At 37.9% G+C, this 26252-nt stretch overlaps 1 protein-coding gene across 1 annotated transcript; it reads left to right on the top strand.

Moving 5' to 3' along the window:
* The first annotated feature begins 481 nt into the window (after window positions 1-481).
* On the top strand, window positions 482-23918 carry aqp9b (aquaporin 9b). Its single transcript, XM_061881938.1, has 6 exons — window positions 482-675; window positions 1090-1216; window positions 6445-6582; window positions 9884-10002; window positions 13713-13930; window positions 19734-23918. Exons 1-6 carry the CDS (start codon window positions 574-576, stop codon window positions 19894-19896), a joined length of 867 nt encoding a protein of 288 aa, XP_061737922.1. The 5' UTR covers window positions 482-573; the 3' UTR covers window positions 19897-23918.
* Window positions 23919-26252: the final 2334 nt, after the last annotated feature.

Genomic DNA, 26252 nt, shown 5'->3' on the forward strand with positions numbered 1-26252 from the left:
GTTATTGACTTGTGTGGAGTGCTAAACAGACATATTTGGTCACTGCATGACTGCAAGCTAATCGATGCTAACATGCTATCTAGGTTAGCTGTAGTACATATTGTATCATTATGCATTTAGTTACATTTTAAGTCCTCATATTTAACTGATATCTCATGACACACTATCTGTATGTAATATGGTTTTAATTTTTTGCTGCTCCAGACGGATTTGTTTTTGTATTTTTGGTCCAATATGGCTCTTTCAACATTTTGGGTTGCCGACCCTTGTACACAAAAAAAAGCAAAGCATAGACAAAAAACAATCAGGTTATTATGAGCAATAGTAACCTACAAGTACTGACTGCAGTTGAAATTATGTTTCTTGTGGTATTTGAATGTGTTTCTTTTCAAGTCTGGGACCTATTATTACCCTGGGACGCGTGTACAGGCACAGTACTGCCACTAGCGGTGACAAGTGGGAGTGCACGCAGCGAGTGGGAGGCGACCATCAGCGCTTGACTTCTTCTCTCCTTCTTCTTGTTGTGTGTTTATTGTGTGCGGCGGCAGCACTAACCTGCAGCAAGGGAGCAAGATGGACAGTGAGTGCAGCAGGAGGTGGAAGGCCAGGCTTGCCCTGAGGCGAGACATCTTCAAGGAGTTTCTGGCGGAGTTTGTGGGGATATTTGTCCTGATAGTAAGTACTGTCTCCCTGCACCTGTCATTCAGCTTTAACAGCCGCTTTAAGGCTCGTGCAGCCCGTGTGCAGATAATGACGTGTCTGCTGCTGAACTCACTCTTCAATGCAACACACCGCTTCTCATATTTCTCACCATCTCAGTTAGTTCTACACATTTGTGGGTGTCTTTCACCTCCACCTGTCACCGCCGAAGTTCAATGACTGTGACCTTTTAGTGCAGCCTTCTTATTTGTGGATGACTGCTCTCGCTTTGTTTTCTCCAAACTAAGTGGGGGGATTCTTCATTTTTCTTGAGCTGCCTTTTGGACAAATTGTGCTTGGCAGTTGGACGCGGTTGTCAGAGAAGGGGGCGAGTGTTAAAGGTGCCTTTAATTGGACTTGTTGAAAAGCAGCGTGTTCTGTGTCTCGCAGCTCTTTGGATGCGGTTCAGTGGCCCAGGCCGTCCTCAGTAAGGGGGCGTTGGGGGAGCCCCTGTCCATCCACCTTGGCTTCACTCTGGGACTCATGATGGCCGCCTACATTGCAGGAGGGGTGTCAGGTAAACGCACCATCACCTGGGAACACATTGTGCAGCATTATGTCTCATAAGCAGGGAGTTTTATAGCGTTCATTCTGCCCATTATTGGACTGAGTGATGTTTTTTATGTGATTATCAATAAAGATCCAATCAATCAAAGTTAAAGTACCAATGATTGTCTCACACACACACACTAGGTGTGGTGAAATTAACCTCTGCGTTTGACCCATTCCCTTGTTCACTCCATGAGAGGTGAGGGGAGCAGTGAGCAGCAGCGGTGGTCACGCCCGGGAATTATTTTTTGTGATTTAACCCCCAATTCCAACCCTTGATGCTGAGTGCCAAGCAGGGAGGTAATGGGTCCCATTTTTTTTTTGTAGTCTTTGTCAAGTCTTGGGTCGGAATAGCTCGGTTGGTAGAGTGGCCATGCCAGCAACTTGAGGGTTCCAGGTTTGATCCCCACTTCCGCAGTCATACTCGTTACCGTTGTGTCCTTGGGCACCGCCTGCTCCCAGTGCCACCCACATTGGTTTAAATGTAACTTAGATATTGGGTTTCACTATGTAAAAGCGCTTTGAGTCTCCAGAGAAAAGCGCTATATTAATATAATTTATTTAAATTCAAAAGCAGTCTTTGGTATGACTCGGCCGGGGTTTGAACACACAACCTACCAGTCTCAGGGCGGACACTCTAACCGCAAGGACACTGAGTAGGTGGTCTGGCTTGATCACTACTTGTGTTTAGAGGGGTGGGGGGGTCTCCTTGCGATTGTTTCACTTCCAATACCTATATTGGAGCCTTGAGTGTTGGTGGGTAACGATATAAATCCGATACGATATCAGCACAAATCATACTACATACTTTTATTATTTTGTAGTGTGGAAGGCTATTAGAAAAGGTTAAATCAAGTGAAATTACACTAACATAAACGGTAACCTTATGACAGTTTTATGCCTTAAAAGTGTGGTGCTAATTTTGGTTTTGGGGATATCTAAAGGTCATAATAATTCTTTAAATTAAGGGCATGATGGAGTAAGTTCAATGATGCAGACATCTTTTGTTACTTAATACTTTCTAATATGCCTCTGCCTTGGAGACTTTGTATATGTAAGTAATATACAACTATAACTATTTGGAACATGTTTCTATTGACAAATGTCATGTTTAAGACCACAATATTGTTCAATTAAGGACACTTATTTCGTACGTCTAGCTTGTGTGATATTGTGTGCTAACCTGTTGTGTAGCTGCTAGCTGTAGTAGTTTACCGTTTTTTGATATGCATTAAGGGTTGGAGTTGGGGGTTAAATCACCAAAAATGATTCCTGGGCGCAGCACCGCTGCTGCTCACTGCTCCCCTCACCTCCCGGGGGTGGTCAAAAGTGATGGGTCAAATGCAGAGAATAATTTCGCCACACCTAGTGTGTGTGTGACAATCATTGGTACTTTAACTTCACTAAAATACAAGAAAAAAAACCACTGTGTGTGCTTGTTGGAGGAAATTCAGATGTTGACTGGCTGTAAATATGGTCATGCAGGACTGCTTGTATCAGAGATTTTAGATGCATGCCGATACCATCCGATTGTTTTTGCTGATATACGACCGATATCTGATACTAATATCGAATCGGGACACCCCTACTTATAATTTCCTTTATTCTAAAACATGATGGATACATTGTTATGGCTTTATAATATGGATTCAAAGCCACCACACACAAATATTCCCACATCAGAACGTGCTAGAAAAAATCTTAGACACATCTGCACAGTGTATTGAAATACGATATCACAAAGATGATATTGGTTGAATTCAAATATGTTTACAAAACATTCATTGGTCCAGGTAAGTGTCATGTATTATTGATGATTGATGATTTTTAGCAACTGCGATGAGGTGGCGACTTGTCCAAGGTGTACCCCGCCTTCCGCATGATTGTAGCTGAGATAGGCACCAGCGCCCCCCGCGACCACAAAGGGAATAAGCGGTAGAATATGGATGGATAGATGGATTTTTAGCAATTGTCTGTCAATATAGTAGTGTAGTCATGTACTTCACTGCAAACTAGAATGGTAAAAACATATGGATAGAACATTACATAACATGAGAATATTTGTTAAAGCAGGATGTATGATACATCTCATGCATTAATAATGCCACGAGTTTATGCAGGTGTTCCTAACAAAATCTTAGTTTTTTAGTATATTCTACAATATGTTTGCCTCTAATTAAGCATTTTCAAGCATAAAAAATGCTAAATGAACCAAAAAAATCAATAGTACAATAGTATTAGCCATTAGATGAGTCCAAACCAATCACTGCGCACTGTTCAGTATTGTGGCCACTGATTGGCTCAGCCTTAGACAGCATTACTATTTTGGATTGAAAGAATATAAAGGTGACTAAAGTAAAGTACCACTGACACTCACACACACACTAGGTGTGGTGAAATTACTCTCTGCATTTAACCCATACCCTTGTTCCACCCCCTGGGAGGTGAGGGGAGCAGTGAGCAGCAGCGGCTGCGCTAGGGAATCCTTTTTGGTGATTTAACCCCCAATTCCAACCCTTGATGCTGAGTGCCAAGTAGGGAGGTAATGGGTCCCATTTTTATAGTCTTGGGTATGACTCAGCCAGGGTTTCAACTCACGATCTACAAACCCCGTTTCCATATGAGCAGGGAAATTGTGTTAGATGTAAATATAAACGGAATACAATGATTTGCAAATCCTTTTCAACCCATATTCAATTGAATGCACTACAAAGACAAGATATTTGATGTTCAATATCATAAACTTTATTTTTTTTTTGCAAATAATAATTAAATTAGAATTTCATGGCTGTAACAGGTGCCAAAGTAGTTGGGAGAGGGCATGTTCACCACTGTGTTACATCACCTTTTCTTTTAACAACACTCAATAATTGTTTGGGAACTGAGGAAATTCATTGTTGAAGCTTTGAAAGTGTAATTCTTTTCCATTCTTGTTTTATGTAGAGCTTCAGTCGTTCAACAGTCCGGGGTCTCTGCTGTCAGATTTTAACCTTCATAATGTGCCATACATTTTCGATGGGAAACAGGTCTGGACTGCAGGCAGGATAGGACTGTTTTTTTACGAAGCCACGCTGTTGTAACACTTGTCTTGCTGAAAAAGGCAGGGGCGTCCATGATAACGTTGCTTGGATGACAACATATGTTGCTCCAAAACCTGTAAGGACCATTCAGCATTAATGGTGCATTCACAGACGTGTAAGTTACCCATGCCTTGGGCACTAATACACCCCCATACCATCACAGATACTGGCTTTTGAACTTTGCGCCTATAACAATCCTAATGGTTATTTTCCTCTTTGTTCTGGAAGACACCACGTCCTCTGTTTCCAAATATAATGTGAAATGTGGACTCGTCAGACCACAGAACACTTTTCCACTTTGCTTCAGTCCATCTTAGGTGAGCTCGGGCCCAGCCAAGCCGGCGTTTCAGGATATTGTTGATAAATGTGTTTTGCTTTGCATAGCAGAGTTTTAACTTGCACTTACAGATGTAGCGACCAACTGTAGTTACTGACAGGGGTTTTATGAAGTGTTCCTGAGCCCATGTGGTGATATCCTTTACACACTGATGTCGGTTTTTTTATGCAGTACCGCCTGAGGCATCAAAAGTCCGTAATATCATCGCTTACGTGCAGTGATTTCTCCAGATTCTCTGAACTTTTTGATGATTTAACGGACCGTAGATGGTAAAATCCCTAAATTCCTTTCAATAGCTCGTTGAGAAATGTTGTTCTAAAACTGTTCGACAATTTGCTTACAAAGTGGTGACCCTCACTCCAACCTTGTTTGTGAATTACTTAGCATTTCATGGAAGCTGCTTTTATACCCAATCATGGCACCCACCTGTCACCAGATAGCTGCACACCTGTGGGATGTTCCATATAAGTGTTTGATGAGCATTCCTCAACTTTATCAGTATTTATTGCCACCATTCCCAACTTCTTCGTCACGTGTTGCTGGCATCAAATTCTAAAGTTAATGATAATTTGAAAAAAAAAAAGTTTATCGGTTTGAACATCAAATATGTTGTCTTTGTAGTGCATTCAACTGAATATGGGTCAAAGATGATTTGCAAATCATTGTATTCCGTTTATATTTACATCTAACACAATTTCCCGACTCAAATGGAAACGAGGTTTGTACCAATCTCAGGTCGGACACTCCAACCACATGGCCACAGAGCAGACTAAAGGGTGTTATTACATGTCGAGAGGGTTCTCCTAATGTTGCTGTAAAAACATTAGATTTCTAATTAAAGATTTCTACTTTGCCTGCGATGAGGAGGCGACTTTTCCAGGGTGTACGCCGCCTTCCGCCCGAAAGCAGCTGAGATAGGCTCCAGCACCCCCCACGACTACATGCGGTAGGAAATGGATGGATGAATTTCTACTGTGCAGAAATTCATTTATTGCGGCCATGCCTGGAACCAATTAACAGCGATAAACGAGGGATTATTGTATCTAGTTGCTCTCTTTACGGCTAACGAGAGGGCGATTGCAAGGCTTGAGAGGACAAGGAGGTTAATATATGGAGGGATTCTGCTGCATGACTGGGCCATTGGGCCGCGGGGTCCACAGCGCAGTGGGTAGCTTGTATGGGACGACATCTCTGAAGATGATCATAGGTATTGGACTAATGAGCTTTAGTGGGGCATGGGTCTCCAGAGAAGTAAGTAGTAGGGTGCGGGGGGTCAGGTGTGACGAGCCCGCCTTTTCAAGGCTTCCCTGGCGGGGAGTTTCCCGGTCAAAGAAGAAAACACAATTGTCTTCCCTTTGTAGGCTCCTATTTTGGCCGACAGAGTAGCGCAAGTGTGACACATCCTGGTCACTCTAATGACCCGCGCTCTACGTGTGCCTTAAGCCGCTTCAGACAGATTATGTCAGATGCAATTGGGCCCGCTGCTTCTGGCTGGTTTGTGGCGCTAGGTGTTTGTGAACAGGATGGGGAGCGGAACAATGGCTGCATGCTTGATACCCCCCCCCAGTGGTGTCACCACAGCGAGGTCAAAGCTGAGATCCCAGAGTGTTAAATAAATGAGCCCACACTGTCAGCACAGGATGGGAACTTCTGGGTGGAATTTACCAATACATATTTTGGGGGAAAAACATGTTGAGCCGTCACTATGAATAATTGATCATTATCATTTTAGCCACTTAGATGATTCTTTCAAAACACTTTGTTGTTGTGTTTCTGCAGGTGCACATGTTAACCCGGCAGTCTCTCTTGCCATGGTGTTGCTCGGCAAGATGTCCTGGAAGAAGTTTCCTGTGTACGTGGCCGCACAGTTTTTGGGAGCCTTTGTTGGAGCCTGTTGTGTCTATTTTTTAAATTATGGTGAGTTTAAAGACCCTCTACATCAGGGCTGCCCAAACTTTTTCCAGCGAGGACGACATACAGAAAAGTTATATTGACATAATGTCATGGCTGTCTTTAGTTTTCAATCATTTCTACAACTCTTATTGTTTTGTGATAGAATGATTGGAGCACATACTTGTTGGTCCCAAAACACATTCATGAGGTTTGGTTCTTTTTTGAATGTATTATTACTATTTAATGATAGTTTACTGCATTGATAACATAACATGTAGATTGATACTGAAATATTTAAGTAAGATGGGATAAAAGCTCAGCAAAAAGGAAAGGCGGTAGGTGGGAAGTCGAGAGGCCCTTTTTCAATGTCTGTTAAGTAGATGTCACGGTATGAACATTTCTTATCACGGTTATCATGATTATCTCTGTATTTTTAAATGCTCTCAAAATTTGAAAAAATTACTTAAACTGAAATCTTAATTTGAAAAAAACACATTGAAAATTATTTCCTTTGAAGAAGAAACATTATTGGAGATAAAAACACTGTTTCATGGACCTCAAGTAGAAATTGAATGTGCATATAAAATCAACACAAGCATTACAAACAAAGTAATATGGCATAAAAAAAAAAGATAAAATAAATGTGAACATTGTGCAAGAGAGCAGATTATGGACATGAGATAAAAAAAAAAAAAACAATTTCAGAATTTTGCAAGGTGGCCTTAAGATGTAACTGCACTTTTTGTCCATGTAGATCAAAATGGTGTTAATGTATGAGATTTACTCTTACATGTAGGGCTGCACAATTATGGCAAAAATAATAATTAAGATGATTTTTTATCAATATTGAAATCATGATTATTAATTTTGTGAGGTAAAACAGGCGTGAACGCGACGCCATCATGTAATTTGTAATGTCGAATAAAAAGGCTATAGATACACGTTATCCATATATCTAAAAACAAAACCAAAATGTTTTTCCATCAACATGTCATCTTTTTTTCATTACATGATGCCTTTATCTCTATTTTTACATTCTGATAAAGAGGTATTCTTTAAGTAATGTACATTTATGTGTACATGTTGTATTGGAACAGATCCATTCAGAGTTTGTGCAGAAATGTGTTGTATATGAACTATCTACACACCATAAAATATGCTATGTCACATGAATGTTTTTTAAGTGAATTATATTTTTAAAATAATTACTTTATGAAATGAAAAAAACACATGTATTGTAAAAAAATAAAAAAACTTGCCGTTTACTTTTTGATATCAAAATAAAACACAAAGCAGTTTGGCTAATGAAAATAAAGTCTAATAAACAAGCTTTGTTCTTCAACAACACCAAGAGTTTAGTCAATAAAAATAAACAGGAGTGTTACCTGTCACATCGAATACACAATCTTCACAGCCTGCATTCAATTTATTGCGATGACAAAACATTAAAGCTAACATTTATGTTATTGGTACACTGATAAAGTTTACAGTTAAATAAAGAACGAGTGTGCCTCCCAGTAAACAAACTTAAAACGTTCTAAACAAGTTGTAGCAAAGTTCCCTACAGATTGACTGCAGGATTTTTCCTCATGTCATTACCTCTGTCACAGCTGATGGACGCTGTATTGAGAAAATTAAAGCAACATGAATTAGTTTTCTCCTTCGCTGTATACTTTTAGTGTGGGGACAGATGCATCTATTTCCAGTATTGTCCACACCTGTCGCCATCCAAAAACAGCAGTGCGCTGTTAAACGCACGCCGAGACTCCAGGGAAATGAAGCGAGGAAACAAATCTAGAAACTATTATTGGTATTGTTGGCGACTGTAGTCGTGTTTAGAGACTCTAGACTAGACTAGATTCTGTCGTACCATGACTGTGACGAAAAGTGAGCGCGACGTCAGACTTGCTTCCCGTTGCTGGGAGCCTTTCTCTCATTAAAAGTCGCCAGTGTCATTTTAAATTGTGGAGATCGCTATCCGCGGGTGTATCTGGAATATATTAAAGCACTGTACGTCCACAGCATGGACACGCTGCCTCCGTTCCAGACAACCCTGTGTGCATAGCGTACGTCATCACGGTCTCAGGAGCACTGTTCTGGTGATTAAAATACGCGATTCGATTATAAATCGATTTTTTTGATTCAACGCGATTCTCGGTTCAAAAACGATATTTTTACAATTCGAAACAATTCTGTATTCATTCAATACTTAGGATTTCAGCAGGATCTACCCCAGTCTGCTGACATGCTAGCAGAGTAGTAGATTAAAAAAAAAAAAGGTTTTATAATTGTAAAGGACAATGTTTTATCAAGTGATTGCAATAATGTAAATTTGTTTTAACTATTAAACAAAACCAAAAATATGACTTATTTTATCTTTGTGAAAATATTGGTCAAGCTTATGAGATGTGATGCAAGTGAAGTGAAGTGAAGTGAATTATATTTATATAGCGCTTTTCTCAAGTGACTCAAAGCTCTTTACATGGTGACACCCAATATCTAGGTTACATTTAAACCAGTGTGGGTGGCACTGGGAGCAGGTGGGTAAAGTGTCTTGCCCAAGGACACAACGGGCAGTAACTAGGATGGCACAAGCGGGAATCGAACCTGCAACCCTCAAGTTGCTGGCACGGCCACTCTACCAACCGAGCTATGCCGCCCCAGTGTAAGCCACTGTGACACTATTGTTCTTTTTAAAAAATTTTTATAAATGTCTAATGATAATGTCAATGAGGGATTTTTAATCACTGCTATGCTGAAATTATAACTAATATTGATACTGTTGTTGATCATTTTCATTTTTGTTTCACTACTTTTGGTTTATTCTGTGTCTGGTTTGTGTCTTCTCTCAATTGCTCTGTTTATTGCAGTTCTGAGTGTTGCTGGGTCAGGTTTGGTTTTGGAATTGGATTGCATTGTTATTGTATTGCTGTGTATTGTTTTGCTGGATTGATAAAAAAAAAGAAAGAAAAAAAAACGATTTTTAAAAAATGAGAATCGATTCTGAATCGCACAACGTGAGAATCGCGATTCAAATTCGAATCGATATTTTCCCATACCCCTAATATATATATATATATATATATATATATATATATATGGTATGTGTATATATATATATGGTATGTGTGTGTATATATATATATATGATATATATATATATATATATATATATATATATATATATATATATATATATATATATATATATATATATATATATGGTATGTGTGTATATATATATATATATATATATATATATATATATATATATATATATATATGGTAATGTAACCTGATTTTCTTATGTGTTTTCTTCTGGCAGATGCTTTAATGGACTACAGTAAGGGAGAATTTCTCGTTACTGGAGACAACGCCACAGCTGGCATATTTGCATCTTACCCTGCTAAACATCTCTCCATCCTCAATGGATTTATGGACCAGGTAATAATAAAAACAATATAATGATAATACACCTGACATGGCATACGCGACTAAATATCATATTATTGTTGTACTGTATATTACACATAAACTACTGAACTAGGTAGGACATTGCCACAAAATCTGTGTAGGAGAATTTGGCCAAAGTCTGAATGCTCATGTTTTCCATATGATGTGGTGTGCAAACAACATTATGCAACAATGAGCGTACAGTGTGTAGAAACTACTAGAGCATGTGAGCATAAAAAGGGCACACGTGTAATGTTTGCTGATGAATGAACAATTGTGCACGATGCTGAAAACAACTATTTGTCCTCGATTCGTACGTTAGTATCTGTGTTTTAAGACATTCAAAACCGTATAGGGGAATTTTTTTTAACCATTCCTTTTAGAAGATTGTGAGAATATGTGTTCATAAACTCTACTTTGGCAAGGTATGGAACATCTGCACTTGCTTTTCATTCTCTCACACGTCCAAATCAGCAGCAAAACACCTAATATTCTCAACACACATTCTGTGCTTTTAGAACATTGTACAAAGCATAAAGACATGTAATGTCAAATACACCAAACACAAAAAAATGCTCTGTCGTTTCTGGTCAATCAAATTGCAGCTAAGCACATCAAGTCAGATATCAAACTAAATATTTCAATGAGGGCTTATTATTTTGCCATTAAACTCTGATATGATGACAGTAACCACAAATTCCCAAAAGGTGACTAATTTCCCATGAACAAACATGGACTCATTCTACATACTATATTGACCCGAATAGAAGATGACCCTGAATATCAATCGATCTCTCTTTTTCAAAACTACTTTGTGTGGGAGCAGCTTCACTCTTTTGTTTACAAACTAACCCACCTTAAGGTGGAGCTACAATTAGTTTTAACGCTGAGCTACTGCCCTCTGCTATGGGCTACGAGAAAAAACAAAAAAGGTAGCATAAAGTATTATTTTTAGATAATCTTGGCATGCGCATAATAATCCTGACAGGTGACATGCAGCAACACAAATGCTGATAAAGGTACTATTTTTATGCAGAGTCCGATCCGATCCGAGAGTGTGCATGTGTAACTATCCATCCATCCATCATCTTCCGCTTATCCGAGGTCGGGTCGCGGGGGCAGCAGCCTAAGCAGGGAAGCCCAGACTTCCCTATCTCCAGCCACTTCTTCTAGCTCTTCCCGGGGGATCCCGAGGCGTTCCCAGGCCAGCCGGGAGACAGAGTCTTCCCAACGTGTCCTGGGTCTTCCCCGTGGCCTCCTACCAGCTGGACGTAACTAATGTGAATTTATTTCATGTTAAGAAGTTTATTTTCGACTGTGTCTGGAAAAAAAAATGGTGGTGACAAATTTAAGCTATATATTTAAACAGTGTACATTTTCAAGGGATAAACTTTGTTAATATCGGAAAAGGTGGGGCCTTGTTTCATTTGCAATCTGGGTACTCCTCCACAAACAATCATCTTGCAAAAAGGCTAAAAAATTAGGTTATAAATGTCACCGTGGAGCAAAATGTACACCAAAGCATATTATCTATACCACAAAGGAGTGTTTTAAATGTAGATTAAAATCATGGGCCCCTTCTAAATACACTTTTCACCAAATGAAAAAATATGAATCCTTATTTTTTTGCTTATCTATGACTAAAAGTAAACACACATGCTTTTTACCAAAGAGGTGTACGTTGTTTGTAGCCCACAGCTAGTTTGGCTAATGTTGACAGCCTACTTAATGCTATATATGAAACAGAAAAATAGTATTTTATTCAAATTTACCAGTCTGAAAATGCTGTAAACACTTGCCGGGTGATGGTGTTAAAAGTGATATTTGGTCGTCTCTTTGTTAGCTCGCCAATTATGAGTTCCTTAACTTTGTTTCTGTGCTGGAAATGAGAAAAATCTCACTTTTTTTTTCCTGAAGCAGTCATGTGAATGATTATGGCAGTTACTAATGTAGCAGGTTCGTGCCATGTTATGAACTTGTGAAAGAAAACAACAAAATTTAAGGACAGAGTCTTGCATTCAGCCATGTAAATAAGCTATAAAGATGCCCATAAAACCCACAATGCATTGTGTTTACCACTTCACCCTTTCAAGCCCTATACTATTCTGCGAGTCAGTATTCATAGTTCATGTTGGGCCAGCGTTTAGCAGCTGTGTTAAATAGCAGTAAATAATACGGTACATTTCTAGATTGATTGATTGATTGATTGATTGAAACCTTTATGAGTAGATTGCACAGTTTAAGTTTAAGTTTATTTCGGTCATATAATCAATCAAATCAATCAACCATTTTGTGTGATCAGTTTTACAGTACATGTTATATGTATACAATTATGCACATTTACACACGAAAGAAAAGAAAAATAATGACCAAAAAAGGAATAGGCTGAAGCCAAAGTTTATATTTGCCTATCCTATACCTTCACTGAAGATTAGATTGCCTGGAACATCAACGTAAAAAAAAAATACAAAAATCAATGGGATGAAAGTAATTGTTACTATATTTTATAATTTTCAATTATTTCATCTTTCAATGTTTTCTTAAACCTTACCAAAGAAGTGCATGTCTTCAGCTCATCACTGAGCTTGTTCCACCATTTAACTCCTAAAACTGTAATACATTTGTATTTTATATATGTTCTCGCTTTACCTATTTCAAAAATCGATATCCCCGTAAATTATAGTTTTCTCCTCTAAAAGGAAATAGCCTGAGAATACAAGCTGGAAGGCTGTTGTTCTTTACTTGAAACATAATTTCCATTGTTTTTAAAAACACAATGTCTGAAAATTTTAATACATTTGAACTCATAAATAATGGATTGGTATGTTCACTACATATTCCGTACAATTGACCACTAAATGGGTACACCCGAATAAGTTTTTCAACTTGTTTAAGCCGGCGTCCACGTTAATCAATTCATGGTACAAATATATACTATCAGCATAATACAGTCATCACACAAGTTAATCATCATAGTATATACATTGAATTATTTACATGATTTACAATCCGGGGGGTGGGATAAGGAGCTTTGGTTGATATCAGTACTTCAGTCCTCAACAATTGCATCAATAGAGAAATGGACATTGAAACAGTGTAGGTCTTACCTGGTAGGATATGTACAGCTAGCTGAGAACATGGTGAGTTCAGATAGCATAAGAACAAGTAAATACATTAGAAAAACATTTGACTATTTACATTAGGTTATTTACAATCCGGGGAGATGGGATGTGAATGGGGGAGGGTATTAGTAAAGGGTTGATGTTGCCTGGAGGTGTTGTTTTTGAGCGGTTTTGAAGGAGGATAGAGATGCAGTTACTTTTACACCTGTTGGGAGTGCATTCCACATTGATGTGGCATAGAAAGAGAATGAGTTAAGACCTTTGTTAGATCGGAATCTGGGTTTAACGTGGTTTGTGGAGCTCCCCCTGGTGTTGTGGTTATGGCGGTCATTTACGTTAAGAAAGTAGTTTGACATGTACTTCGGTATCAGGGAGGTGTAGCGGATTTTATTGACTAAGCTCAGTGCAAGTTGTTTGACTCTGTCCTCCACCCTGAGCCAGCCCAGCAACAGATTCAATGGGACTCTGTGTAATAATCTTTGACAAAATTATATATGGCAAAAGTCAACAAAAACTGGGAATAAAAGCAGTGTCAAGTTTGTATCGTTATTCATCTTTTGACTGTTTTTGTCCTGTCAGGTGGTGGGGGCTGCTGCGTTAATTCTCTGCATCCTCGCCATCACCGACTCCAAGAACATAGGCGCCCCCAAAGGCATGGAGCCCCTCTGCATCGGCCTGGTCATCATGGCCATCGCCGTGTCCATGGGCTTGAACTGTGGCTATCCCATCAACCCAGCCAGAGACTTAAGCCCACGACTTTTCACTGCGGTGGCTGGATGGGGCGGGGACGTGTTCAGGTACTCAATACTCAATCTCAATGTTTTCACCCCTGCTAAACTCTTAACCAAATCCGTGAAAACTACAATAGGCTTTGAAAATGAAGTGCATTATTCTAGTATCTAACAGTAATTCAGAAGAAGATTCTTTCACAGAGTTCATTACACTCTCCCTGGACTGATCATGAATGGGGTTATGTGAACCACTATACTACCAATAACCAGGAGCCTTACACAAGACTCCTAAAGGGCCCGCCATCCAACCCAACCCACACACATACACACACACATAGTATATTTACATGCACTACAACACTAATTATTGCACAGATTTGTCAGGGATGCATCGTGTGAGACGACGAAGGTTCTAGTGATTTTAAGTGCAGACGAACGAGGAGGCAGTGTGCAGTATCCATCCATCCATCCATCCATCCATCCATTTCTACCGCTTGTCCCTTTCGGGGGCACAGGGGGTCGCTGGAGCCTATCTCAGCTGCATTCGGGCGATAGGCGGGGTACACCCTGGACAGTAAAAAGGGTATTCAATCAAGTTTACTTCTCAGATCAGCCCACTTGATATTGTCAGAAAAAACACACTGACGGGAGTTCTCGTTCGATAGCGTCACACATCACAACATTATTGTGAGAATTTTGAAACCAAAATAACGCAATATTTACAATAATGTTGCATCGCTCGTTAAGATCCTTTCTCATAGGTTTTGTTTGCTGCTGTGTATTTACTAATGAATGGCATTGTTTATCACTGAAGTTCCACACTTTCTTTTTATAGTGTGTGTTGTATTGTGATGATTTACTACATTCAATATTGTGGATTATGTGTTACCACAAACACAGAAGATATGTAAACATGAACTACAGTGCAATCAAGATTTTGAAAATAAAAAGTAAATGCATTCCATTAGCTGGATTTGTATAAACAAACAAACAAAAAGCGAAAGCAATGGGGACAGACTATAAAGACAACAAAACGGAATGCTGGAACACAGTAAAAACACTTACAAAGAATGTGGAGCAGACGGCGTCCACAAATTTTGTGCGTACTTGATCTCAGAATGGTAAGAATCATCAACAGTGGCCAGTAAATAATGTCTCGACAACCAAATGGTGTCTCTAGCTCCACTTAAATAGCGCAAATTAACAAAAGAAAACAGGTGAGGGGAAAATAGATCAAAGGCAGACGTAAAGCTGCTGCAGGAAAGGAGAACACAAGAAGTGAAAAACCAAAATAAGAGCGCAAGACCAGAACTAAAACTACAAACAGAAAAATACCAAGAAACTCAAGATAAGGCACGATCTGATTCAACAGATCATGACAGGATTTGATTGAAAGCTTCTTTTTGAATTACATGTAAAAATCCGGTTTTGACTTTTAAATATGGGATTAACATATCTAGAACATACAATATCTAGATAAACCCACCCCTGAAATAATTTGATTTCGTTTTAAAAGAAAAGGTAATTTGTTTTTTATTTTTACAAAAAATAGCCAGCAAATTCAATATTAATTAATATTAATTTAAATAATTATATAACCTGTCATTCACTTAAATGGTAATGATAAAACTGTCAAGTTTTCCTTTGCTTCAGAGAGGAAAGTAGAGATGTGTTGATGGGGTTTTTGCACCCCCCCCCCCCCAACCTGTAACACCCCCGGCCTGAAAACAGTTTTGAAAAAAAATAATGATTTTACTCAACAGAACAGCATCAATGTAAAAATATAATTCATTTTAGAAATAATTTAATTAATTAATACATGCCCTTGGTGATGGGCACATGCATGTATGTGCAAGTATAACAGAAGCTAATCAACTTCCAAGAATTGTGCTGGCGATCTGGGAGATTGCCTGTGCTTTTAGCTCAAGAGTCGCCTCTCACACCGTCCCTGATCAGTTGGTGATACAAATCATAATAGTGAAGTGAATTATATTTATATAGCGCTTTTCTCTAGTGTCTCAAAGCGCTTTACATAGTGAAACCCAATATCTAAGTTACATTTAAACCAGTGTGGGTGGCACTGGGAGCAGGTGGGTAAAGTGTCTTGCCCAAGGACACAACGGCATTGACTAGGATGGCGAAAGCGGGAATCGAACCTGCAACCCTCAAGTTGCTGGCACGGCCGCTCTACCAACCGAGCTAAACCGCCCGCGAGTTAAGTCTCCCCAAATCTTTAAGAACAGTGGTGCTTCTGTTTCTAACTTTAATCGAGGGCTTTTGAATGCACCACAGTTACAGGCAATGAAATGCAAGAGGGAAACTTGTCCATAACTTTCTCCTATGTTGCCAGATAGATTTATTGTATTTACATTTTGTCCATAAACATTTTGCAGCTATCCAGGTTGATCGAACCATTTTGTATTTTTGATAGGAGGTGTAGGAAATCTTAGACATTCTTAATTTGATTCAATCAACTCTATTATTGAGCTTCCACAGCTTTATTCATTGTATAGTAACATTTATGACGTTTTGTTTGAATATAAATCACCTATTTAAATGGCAGACAAAAAACATTCAATTTTCACAAAAAACCTAGTGGCCCACCTGTGCTTGGGGCCCCGGTACATTATCCACACTTTGACGTTTCTGCCAATAACACAAGTGTGTTCATCCAACACCAGATCACATCCAAACCTTGGTGTTGTGCAGGTTCCCTGCTTGAGGCCACTCCCATATGGAGGACACTACACACTGTGTTACGGCTCCCACTTGAAGCCAAGCATTCACAGCCCCATCTCTTCCTTTCTGACTATATTTATTAATATTTCAAACGGCACTCGTGCATTTTGAAAATGTTCTGTGAGCTTGGGGAGAACAATATGAAACAATATGAAATATTTACTGATGCGTCTCAGAAATAAGGCTCAAGTATTTGCCCTGCAGTCATACAGTATCTTGACAAATTGGAGCGAACACTACATGGTGCACAGATGCTTTACAGAGAGTTGTGCCACCATCATTTCCCTAATATGGACAGTTAAAGTGCATTACAAATTTAAAGGATAGGGAGCAGATACTACCCCCAAAAAATTGGGCAATACATTCTTCTAATTGTCTGTGTAACTCCTGAACACAAAACACAACACAAACGCTTGAAATGATGAAAAACACACTTGGTTGTATTTTTTTTAAATTATTTTCATTACAGTCATTAAACCCCAAAGTTTGATTCCATAAGTCTGATAGACTTGAAATTTCTCTCGCAGCTCAATGCCTTCAAGGACCGCTGAACAGAGTAGGACACAACACCTGCCACGAGTAATACATATTTATAATAGATTTTATTTTTACGCACTTTTCACTTCAATAAGTCTTAAAGCGATAAAATACAAACCACCATTTAAACAATAACAATTTAGCCATTAAAACAGATAAAATACTAAGACTAAAACACAATGAGCAAAGCATAAGAAACACAAGACATGCAAAATAGTATTTTGTAAAAATACAACCAACTTGAAGCACCACCTGCAGACTAACCATCAAGCCCAAACTAATATTTCTGAATGACTCATACCGTACTAAATTACTGTTACTGTAAAAGACAATAGAGAAGGAGCAAGACCGCTTACTCTACCACTACTTTTACACCACCACTACTTTTACACCATGGATTACTTTTTCCGCCAATTTAATAAGCTAAGATTCCCGTGCAATGCACTTAAATGGATGTCCTCGGTACATTGTTCAGTTAATTGCACATTTTGACACCAAAATACCAGATTTGTCATTTTTCAAGCTACCACACAAATAAAGACAGGTATGTGATATACTGTATGTGTGTGGTACACATTCTAGTTTTATAACATTGCTTGTTTTATTTAAAGGGGACCGTGGCCAAGTGTGCACGCTTTGTGTAGTTAGTTGTATACAATACAGAATTCAACACGTTTGTTTCTTTATATGACCTTATTCAACATTTTTTTAAAAACATTTCCTAATTTCAGCTAAAATATTAACACACAGTAAGGTTAAATGTAAAATGTACTAATCGTTTTTTTTTTTTCATAGAGTGCAGGTGCTGTTGTAAATTTTGTTTTTGAGATGCGACGCAATAAGGAACTTCAAAGATGCATTATCATTTATACTTTATATTTTAGTCAACTAAATTGTCATAATTTGGTGGATTAAAACTAAATCAATTCAGATTACTTAAATATGACTGAGACATAGCTTCGTAAAAAAGTTATGACTAAAACTAAATATAAAATTGCTGTCCGAATTAAAACTGGTGCACCATGATTCGTTAGGCAATTTCATTGTTTTGATGTGACAAGGCTGAATTTATTGGAGGCATGTGAAAGCTTCTGAACCAGGGAAAATCCATAAATTATCCGCAGCTTTGTATATAAAGCGCAGGGTTCTAAGCGTTGGAAAAATGTTGCAGCTTATAGTCGGGAAATTATGACATGAACAGTGTGTGTGTGTGTGTGTGTGTGTGTGTGTGTGTGTGTGTGTGTGTGCGTGTGTGTGTGTGTGTGTGTGTGTGTGTGTGTGTGTGTGTGTGTGTGTGTGTGTGTACGCGTGTGCGTGCGTGTTTTACGCCAAGGCAAATGTATTTCCTTTTTTTTAGAGTATTGATAAAGTTTTGAGATATATTAAAGTATTTTTTGATGGATTATTAATAACTGGACTGGTAGATAATAGGAGTGCAAAAAAATATATATTTGATTCATATCCGAATCGCAACTTTTTTTTATTCTGATTCATTATCGATTAATTTTTTTTTTCTTTTTAAAAAAATAAATTTTTAAAGACTTGTTAATTAAGCGGATTTACTAGCTGTGCGTATACGTCATATGCTAGCTTCCAAGCGGAACTGTTTTGCAAAGGTTTTTATTATAATTTCTATACCAAATAATACATTGCAAGAATCATGTGAAATGAAGAATCGATTCTGAATTAAAAAGTCATCCCTGAAATTTGGAATCTAATCGTGAGTTGTTCTAAGATTGCCATCGTTACAAGATAATATAAAAAAAAAATAATGATAAATTGTGACACTAACACAGTATTCAATTTAATTAAATGTTTCTACTTTGTAAATTAAATTTGCAAAGTTGATAAACTTGCAGTCGTTTGTAATTGAACCAACAAAGTAAAAACATTTGAAATAGCTCATTTATTTAATATCTCATTATTTTGAAACACTTTGATAGTAAAAGTAAACTTCTGCGTTATCTCAAAGTGCAGTGCTGCTCTCTGATTCCCATAATGATAATAATAATCACCAGCTGACTTTAAATATAGTTTTATTTATTTCACAAAATCTGTTAGCTCTTGCTTCTATTTCCCATTAGTACATTTAATCTTATATCCAATGAGTCCAATGCATATATGTAATGCAGACAAATCTCAGCTCAGGCATGGAATTTATTCTTATTTCTTTCCCATGTGAGTGTGAAGTGTGTCGTCACAGCGACAAAGTGACCCAGTGGGTGTCTCCTGTCTCCAGGACAGATCACCTTAACTGAGGCCGCACATAAGTGGATAATCCAATGGCATCTTGCCTACAAAGTGTGTGCTTCCTGGGCGGCGCCCCCTGTGGCTTGTTGACGTTTAAACCTGTATGCGTCTGCTTTCACCTGCTGAGCCACAATGCTGTAGCGACTCATCGTGGTTAGCCAGAGTGACAGTGAGGACACATGCTGCACATACAGACCTGCTTATTAAGACTTTACGCTAAACTGGGATAAAAGGCCCTTTAACCCAGGAAATATTGACAACAACATTCCTGCACACTGCACAGGAAGCGTTCCTGATTGTTGTGTGACTGAGCACGGGTTGACGTTATGTGCTTTCATTACAGGGCTGGGGGATGCTGGTGGTGGATCCCTGTGTTTGGGCCCATGGTGGGCGGCGTGGTGGGAGCTGCTATTTATTTTTTCTTCATTGAGTTGCACCACACAGACGTCCCGGAACAGGAGGAAAACAACGTCCAGCAAAAGTATGACATTGTAACTTTAACTTAAATGGACCATATATGCTCACTTCAACTTCACACCTCATATAAAGCAGAAAAAGCATGTCGCTTCTCCCAGCCAATTCACAAAGACAAGCACTTATGATAATGTAAAAGTTTACTAACATATATATATATATATATATACATACTGTATTTTTACCAAATTTTAATGCACTATTGATTTTCTGCGGTTATTCCAATGATTGATTGGTTTATCAACAGTTATAATGAAATGTAGAAAATCGACCTTCAATGCATTCACAATGGGAATTCTTTATTTTAAAAATCCCATAAAATGTGGTAAATTTATATATTTTTTTAAGTTTCTGAAGATTTTTGTTGTTATTGAAGTAGATTGACGTTACAGCTATATGTTGGCACTATAAAATTGAATACAGTACATTCGGCTGGTGTTGTAGTCAAAATTTAGTAAGAGCAAAAATTGTATTAAATCATGTAATACAGGTATATTATGTAACAATGTAACACATTTCCACCACATTGTGTAACAACACCGCATTTTTTCATAAAATTCTTAAATGCATTCTCTTTTAAACGTTGACCCATTTTGTATAACTTATTTGATATTGCAAAAGTTATTACAAAATGCAGGCGTTGTACCTTTTTTGAATGAAAGGTAACGCCCTAAACTGTCAGAGCAACACAAAATATTTCATCTTCATTAGAATTAATTTGAAGAATCTACACTGGTACAATGTTTTACTGGTCAAACCAAAATCAAATGTAACTTTATTGATATTAATGAGGAATGTAATTGCAAGCCAGAGACAATTGTAACACTAATGAAGTATTACAGACATGAAAATGAGATGTGCACAAAAATGTTGGAAGACTGACACTCATGCAATATAGATTATGTTATGATAATACTATACTATGCATCAGGGGTTCTCAACCTTTTTGACCTCGGGCTCAAACTTTTCTACTACTGAGGGGCCCAATCAAATATTAACAATGCATTAGTAATCTTACCGGTACTCTTGATTTTAATTGTATTCATTAATGCGGACGCTGTATAGATCCGTTGTGGTGAAGAATAGCTGAGCCGGAAGGCAAAGCTCTCAATTTACCGGTCGATCTCCATTCCCATCTTCACCTATGGTCATGAGCTTTGGTTTACGACCGAAAGGACGAGATCACGAGTACAACTGGCCGAAATGAGTTTCCTCCGCCAGGTGACGGGGCTCTCCCTCAGAGATAGGGTGAGAAGCTTTGCCATCTGGGAGGAGCTCAAAGTAAAGCCGCTGCTCCTCCACATCGAGAGGAGCCAGATGAGGTGGTTTGGGCATCTGGTCAGGATGCCACCCGAACGCCTCCATAGGGAGGTGTTGTGGGCACGTCTGACCGGTAGGAGGCCATGGGGAAGACCCAGGACACGGGAAGACTATGTCTCCCGGCTGGCCTAGGAACACCTTCGTCCAGCTCTTCCCAGGGAAGAGCTGGACGAAGTGGCTGGGGAGAGGAGAGTCTGGGCTTCCCTGCTTAGGCTACTGCCCCCGCGACCTGACTTCGGATTAGCGGAAGAAGATGGATGGATATTTAACTTACTTACAGTTTACAACCATGTCAAAGGATATAAAAGCATGTGTTAATCACAAAGTTGATTATTTATTTAAGACATAAACCTTAGGGTTATGTCAGACATATTAAAAAAAATAAGTACTAACCAAATATACTGCATAAGAAGGAACGCAGTCATACCGTTAATAACTACCAAAAAAAATGTACAAATAATTATGCTGTGCTAAAATACATAAACTAAATGAATAATACATTTTTCCTGACTAAACTCTCAAAAAATGAAAATGCAAATGAAAATAGAGCTTCTCCACTTTAGTCATAATTATTGCGCTTGAGAAACTTCTCTGTGGCTTTAGTTCCTGACTTCTTCTGTTTGTTTTATATTGTCACTACTGCCACAAGTGGCAGAAAAGTGTATTACAACTGAGTACCACTGCGGACCTAAGGAACAGATCATTTTTGACAGCCCTCGAGCCGTTAAACACTGCGAAGCACGAAAATAAAAGTAAAACACTAACACAGAAATACAGATCTATAAGTATTATGTATTCCATTAATGACCAATTGCATGTTGCTGTGCTTCCAAAATGTTGTGATAGAAATCTAAATATTTCATGCATTGTGCATGGAATCAAATTCAATGGTTTGATGAAATGCACCAAATTGTTACCTTTTATTGGTTTTAAAAGGGCAACACCCTCATTCTGTAATAACTTTTACAATATATAACAAGTTATTACAAAATGTGTCGAAGTTTATCACAAATGCGTTGAAGAACTTTATTATACAAAATGTGGCGTTATTACATAATGAGGTGAAAATGTATTGCATTATTACACAATGCGTTTTTACAAGGCTGGATTTTAGTTATACACCTTACATTGTATTTTAGGAATCACAACTTTATATATCTGCCAAGTTCATTGTACAGTATTATGACTGCTGTAGCGAGCATGAGATATACCACTTAAATATCTAGTAGTTGTGGTCGTCTGTTGTTGTAGGAATGAGGTTTTTTCATGTGTTCCATCGGTTAAAACTAGTTGGAGTTTTGATTTTGTTGGAAAAACTCCAGCCTTAAAGTATACATATATGTATATATATCATTTTTTTTTTTTTTTTGTACCTGTCCTGTTCACCCATGTGGGCAAATAATATTGTTGCCTGCGTCTGCAGCACATATTTACTGTACAAAAAAAGAGAAGTGTGGGATACTTCTCCTGTTGCATTATTTGTGTTTAACTTCATTAAATGTTTGGACATATTTAGTAATTTGCGCAACCAAACCAGATCACCAGGGGATAGAAAAAAAAAGAAGGGAATTGTGGTGACAAAGCAGAGAAAGACAACAACAGCACTCAGCAAATACAGTAAATATGAATAACACATTGATATTATAAAAAATAATATTGCAGTACTGACAGTTATTATTACCACACTATAAGTATGTTAATATTAATACAGTCGTCCCGTCTATATCACTGTTAATTGGTTCTGGGCATGACCGCGATAAACACATTTCCGCAAAGTAGTTATCAATCATCGAATATGTTCATAATTAGGGCATAACAAACTGTTTACAACCTTCTAAATATGATTAATATTATGAGAACACTCTAGACATTAAATCAAATCCTTTAGTCACCTTTACACTTTTTTAATCCAATACAGTAATACTTCCAGGGTCGGAGCCAATCAGTGGCCACGATACTGAACAGCGTGCTCTGATTGGATTGGTGTCCTCTGGTGGCCACTACTATTGCAGTTATGATATTTTGACTTCATTTACACATTATATTATAAAACAGTGGTTCGCAACCTTTTTTCAGTGATGTACCCCCTGTGAACATTTTTTTAAATCAAGTACCCTCTAGTCAGAGCAAAGCATTTTTGGTTGAAAAAAGAGATAAAGAAGTACAATACAGCACTATGTCACCGTAGAAAATGGATGGATGGAAATCGTATTACAGTGCAAAATATTGCCTATTTCTAGTGGTCTTTCTTGAAGTATTTGAAAAAAAAAGATATTAAAGTAACTAAAAACTTGTTGAAAAATAAACAAGTGATTTAATTACAAATAAAGATTTCTACACATAAAGTAATCATCAACTTAAATTGCCCTCTTTGGGGATTGTAATAGAGATCTATCTGGATTCATGAACTTAATTCTAAACATTTCTTTACAAAAAAAGAAATCTGTAACATCAATATTTATGGAACATGTCCACAAAAAATCTATCTGTCAACACTGTATTTCTTTTCACAGTTTATGAACTTACATTCATATTTTGTTGAAGTATTATTCAATAAATGTATTTATAAAGGATTTTTGAATTCTTGCTATTTTTAGAATATTTAAAAAAAATCTTACGTACCCCTTGGCATACCGTCAAATACCCCCAGGGGTACGCGTACCCCCATTTGAGAACCACTCTTATACAAACATCTTTTCCATATGAGTTGGGAAATTGTGTTGGATGTAAATATAAACGAAATACAATGATTTGCAAATCATTTTCAACCCATATTCAATTGAATGCACTACAAGGACAACATATTTGATGTTCAAACTCTTTAACTTTGTTTTTTTTTTTAAATAATAATCAACTTAGAATTTCATGGCTGCAACACATGCCAAAGTAGTTGGGAAAGGGCATGTTCACCACTGTTTTACATCACCTTTTCTTTTAACAACACTCAATAAACGTTTCGGAACTGAGGAAACTAATTATTGAAGCTTTGAAATTGGAATTCTTTCCCATCCTTGTTTTATGTAGAGCTTCAGTCGTTCAACAGTCCGGGGTCTCCGCTGTCGTATTTTATGCTTCATAATGCGCCACACATTTTCGATGGGAGACAGGTCTGGACTGCAGGCGGGCCAAGAAAGTACCCGCACTCTTTTACTACAAAGCCACGCTGTTGTAACACGTGGTCTGGCATTGTTTTGCTGAAATAAGCAGGGGCGTCCATGATAACGTGGCTTGGATGAAAACATATGTTGCTCCAAAACCTGTATGGACTTTTCAGCATTAATGGTGCCTTCACAGATATGTAAGTTACCCATGCCTTGGGCACTAATACATCCCCATACCATCACAGATGCTGGCTTTTGAACTTTGCGCCTATAATAATCCGAATGGTTATTTTCCTATTTGTTCCGGAGGACACCACGTCCACAGTTTCCAAATATAATTTGAAATGTGAACTCGTCAGACCACAGAACACTTTTCCACTTTGCATCAGTCCATCTTAGATGAGCTCAGGCTCAGCGAAGCCAGCGGCGATCCTTGGTATTGTTGATAAATGGGTTTTGCTTTGCACAGCAGGGTTTTACTTGCACTTACAGATGTAGCAAACAACTGTAGTTACTGACAGTGGTTTTATGAAGTGTTCCTGAGCCCATGTAGTAATATCTTTTACACACTGATGTCAGTTTTTGATGCAGTACCACCTGAGGGATCAAAGCTCCGTAATATCATAGCTTACGTGCAGTGATTTCTCCAGATTCTCTGAACCTTTTGCTGATTTTACGGACCGTAAATGGTAAAATCCCTAAATATTCCTTGCAATAGCTCGTTGAGAAATGTTGTTCTAAAACTGTTCGACAATTTGCTTACAAAATGGTGACCCTCGCCCAATCCTTGTTTGTGAATTACTTAGCATTTAATGGAAGCTGCTTTTATACCCAATCATGGCACCCACCTGTTCCCGATTAGCCTGCACATTTGTGGGATGTTCCAAATAAGTGTTTGATGAGCATTCCTCAATTTTATCAGTATTAATTGCCACCTTTCCCAACTTCTTTGTCACGTGTTGCTGGCATCAAATTCTAAAGTTAATGATTATATGCACAAAAAAAAGTTTATGAGTTTGAACATCAAATATGTTGTCTTTGTAGTGCATTCGACTGAATATGGGTTGAAAATGATTTGCAAATCATTGTATTCCGTTCATATTTACATCTAACACAATTTCCCAACTCATATGGAAACGGGGTTTGATGAATATGCTTTAAAAAAATGTTTTAAACCCGTGATTTGGTGAAGCCGTAATATTTGATATTTAAAGAAGCGAGGGATGACTTTACAATAATCAATATTGACAAAGTGTTTAAATTACCATGTCTGTCACCTTAAAAGTACCAATAAGAGAATATTTGATACATTTGTAAATTATGAGAAACGTTTTATATCTGTGTCCCGTTTTTTACTAATGAATTTCTAAGATACACAGTCATAAAAATTGACACATTGAATGTTGATGAATTCAACTCCTTTGTTACTAAAAATCCATACCTTGAAAACACATACTGTATATGGAATCACTTATTATTTGCAAGTCTGATGCAAAATATCCACGTTTTGATTTGCTTTGGAGAGGGACCATTAAGTAATTTCCATGTGTGTACGCCTTCCATTAATTGACAATAAAAATGCAGATGGTAACTACTGTACTGTAAAAACAGAGCAAGTGATCATTAAAGCTTTTATGTGATCCCTGCAGACATACAATATTCCAAAAGTGAGCTACAGCAACTTCCTCCCTGCCTCTCAGTGGCGGAAGAGCAACATTATTTATAATCTCATGCACTCAACAGACTTTTAAATAGAGAATCAAAAGGAATGTTTTATATTAGATCAATATCACACAGTAATGGTGGTTGAAAGTGTGTTTGGGAAGTGTCTTAATATTGTCTGGAGTCACTTACACCGAGTAAATAAATGTATGCTTGTATTTTAGGCCAGCGGTCATGGAAATTCGTCATTCTGAAAGCACCCTAGGTAATACCAACTAGGGTTGCAAAATTCCTGGAATATTCAA

The sequence above is a fragment of the Nerophis ophidion genome, linkage group LG02 (genome assembly GCF_033978795.1).
Source record: "Nerophis ophidion isolate RoL-2023_Sa linkage group LG02, RoL_Noph_v1.0, whole genome shotgun sequence".
Lineage (NCBI taxonomy): Eukaryota > Metazoa > Chordata > Actinopteri > Syngnathiformes > Syngnathidae > Nerophis > Nerophis ophidion.

What these genes read in the sequence shown, in the direction of transcription:
- aqp9b (XM_061881938.1), top strand. Translation starts at nt 574, where the DNA reads ATGGACAGTGAGTGCAGCAGGAGGTGGAAGGCCAGGCTTGCCCTGAGG. An exon ending in TGTCTATTTTTTAAATTATG is followed by an intron (nt 6,583 to 9,883) that starts GTGAGTTTAAAG and finishes TTCTTCTGGCAG; the next exon opens with ATGCTTTAATGGACTACAGT. An exon ending in TCAATGGATTTATGGACCAG is followed by an intron (nt 10,003 to 13,712) that starts GTAATAATAAAA and finishes TTGTCCTGTCAG; the next exon opens with GTGGTGGGGGCTGCTGCGTT.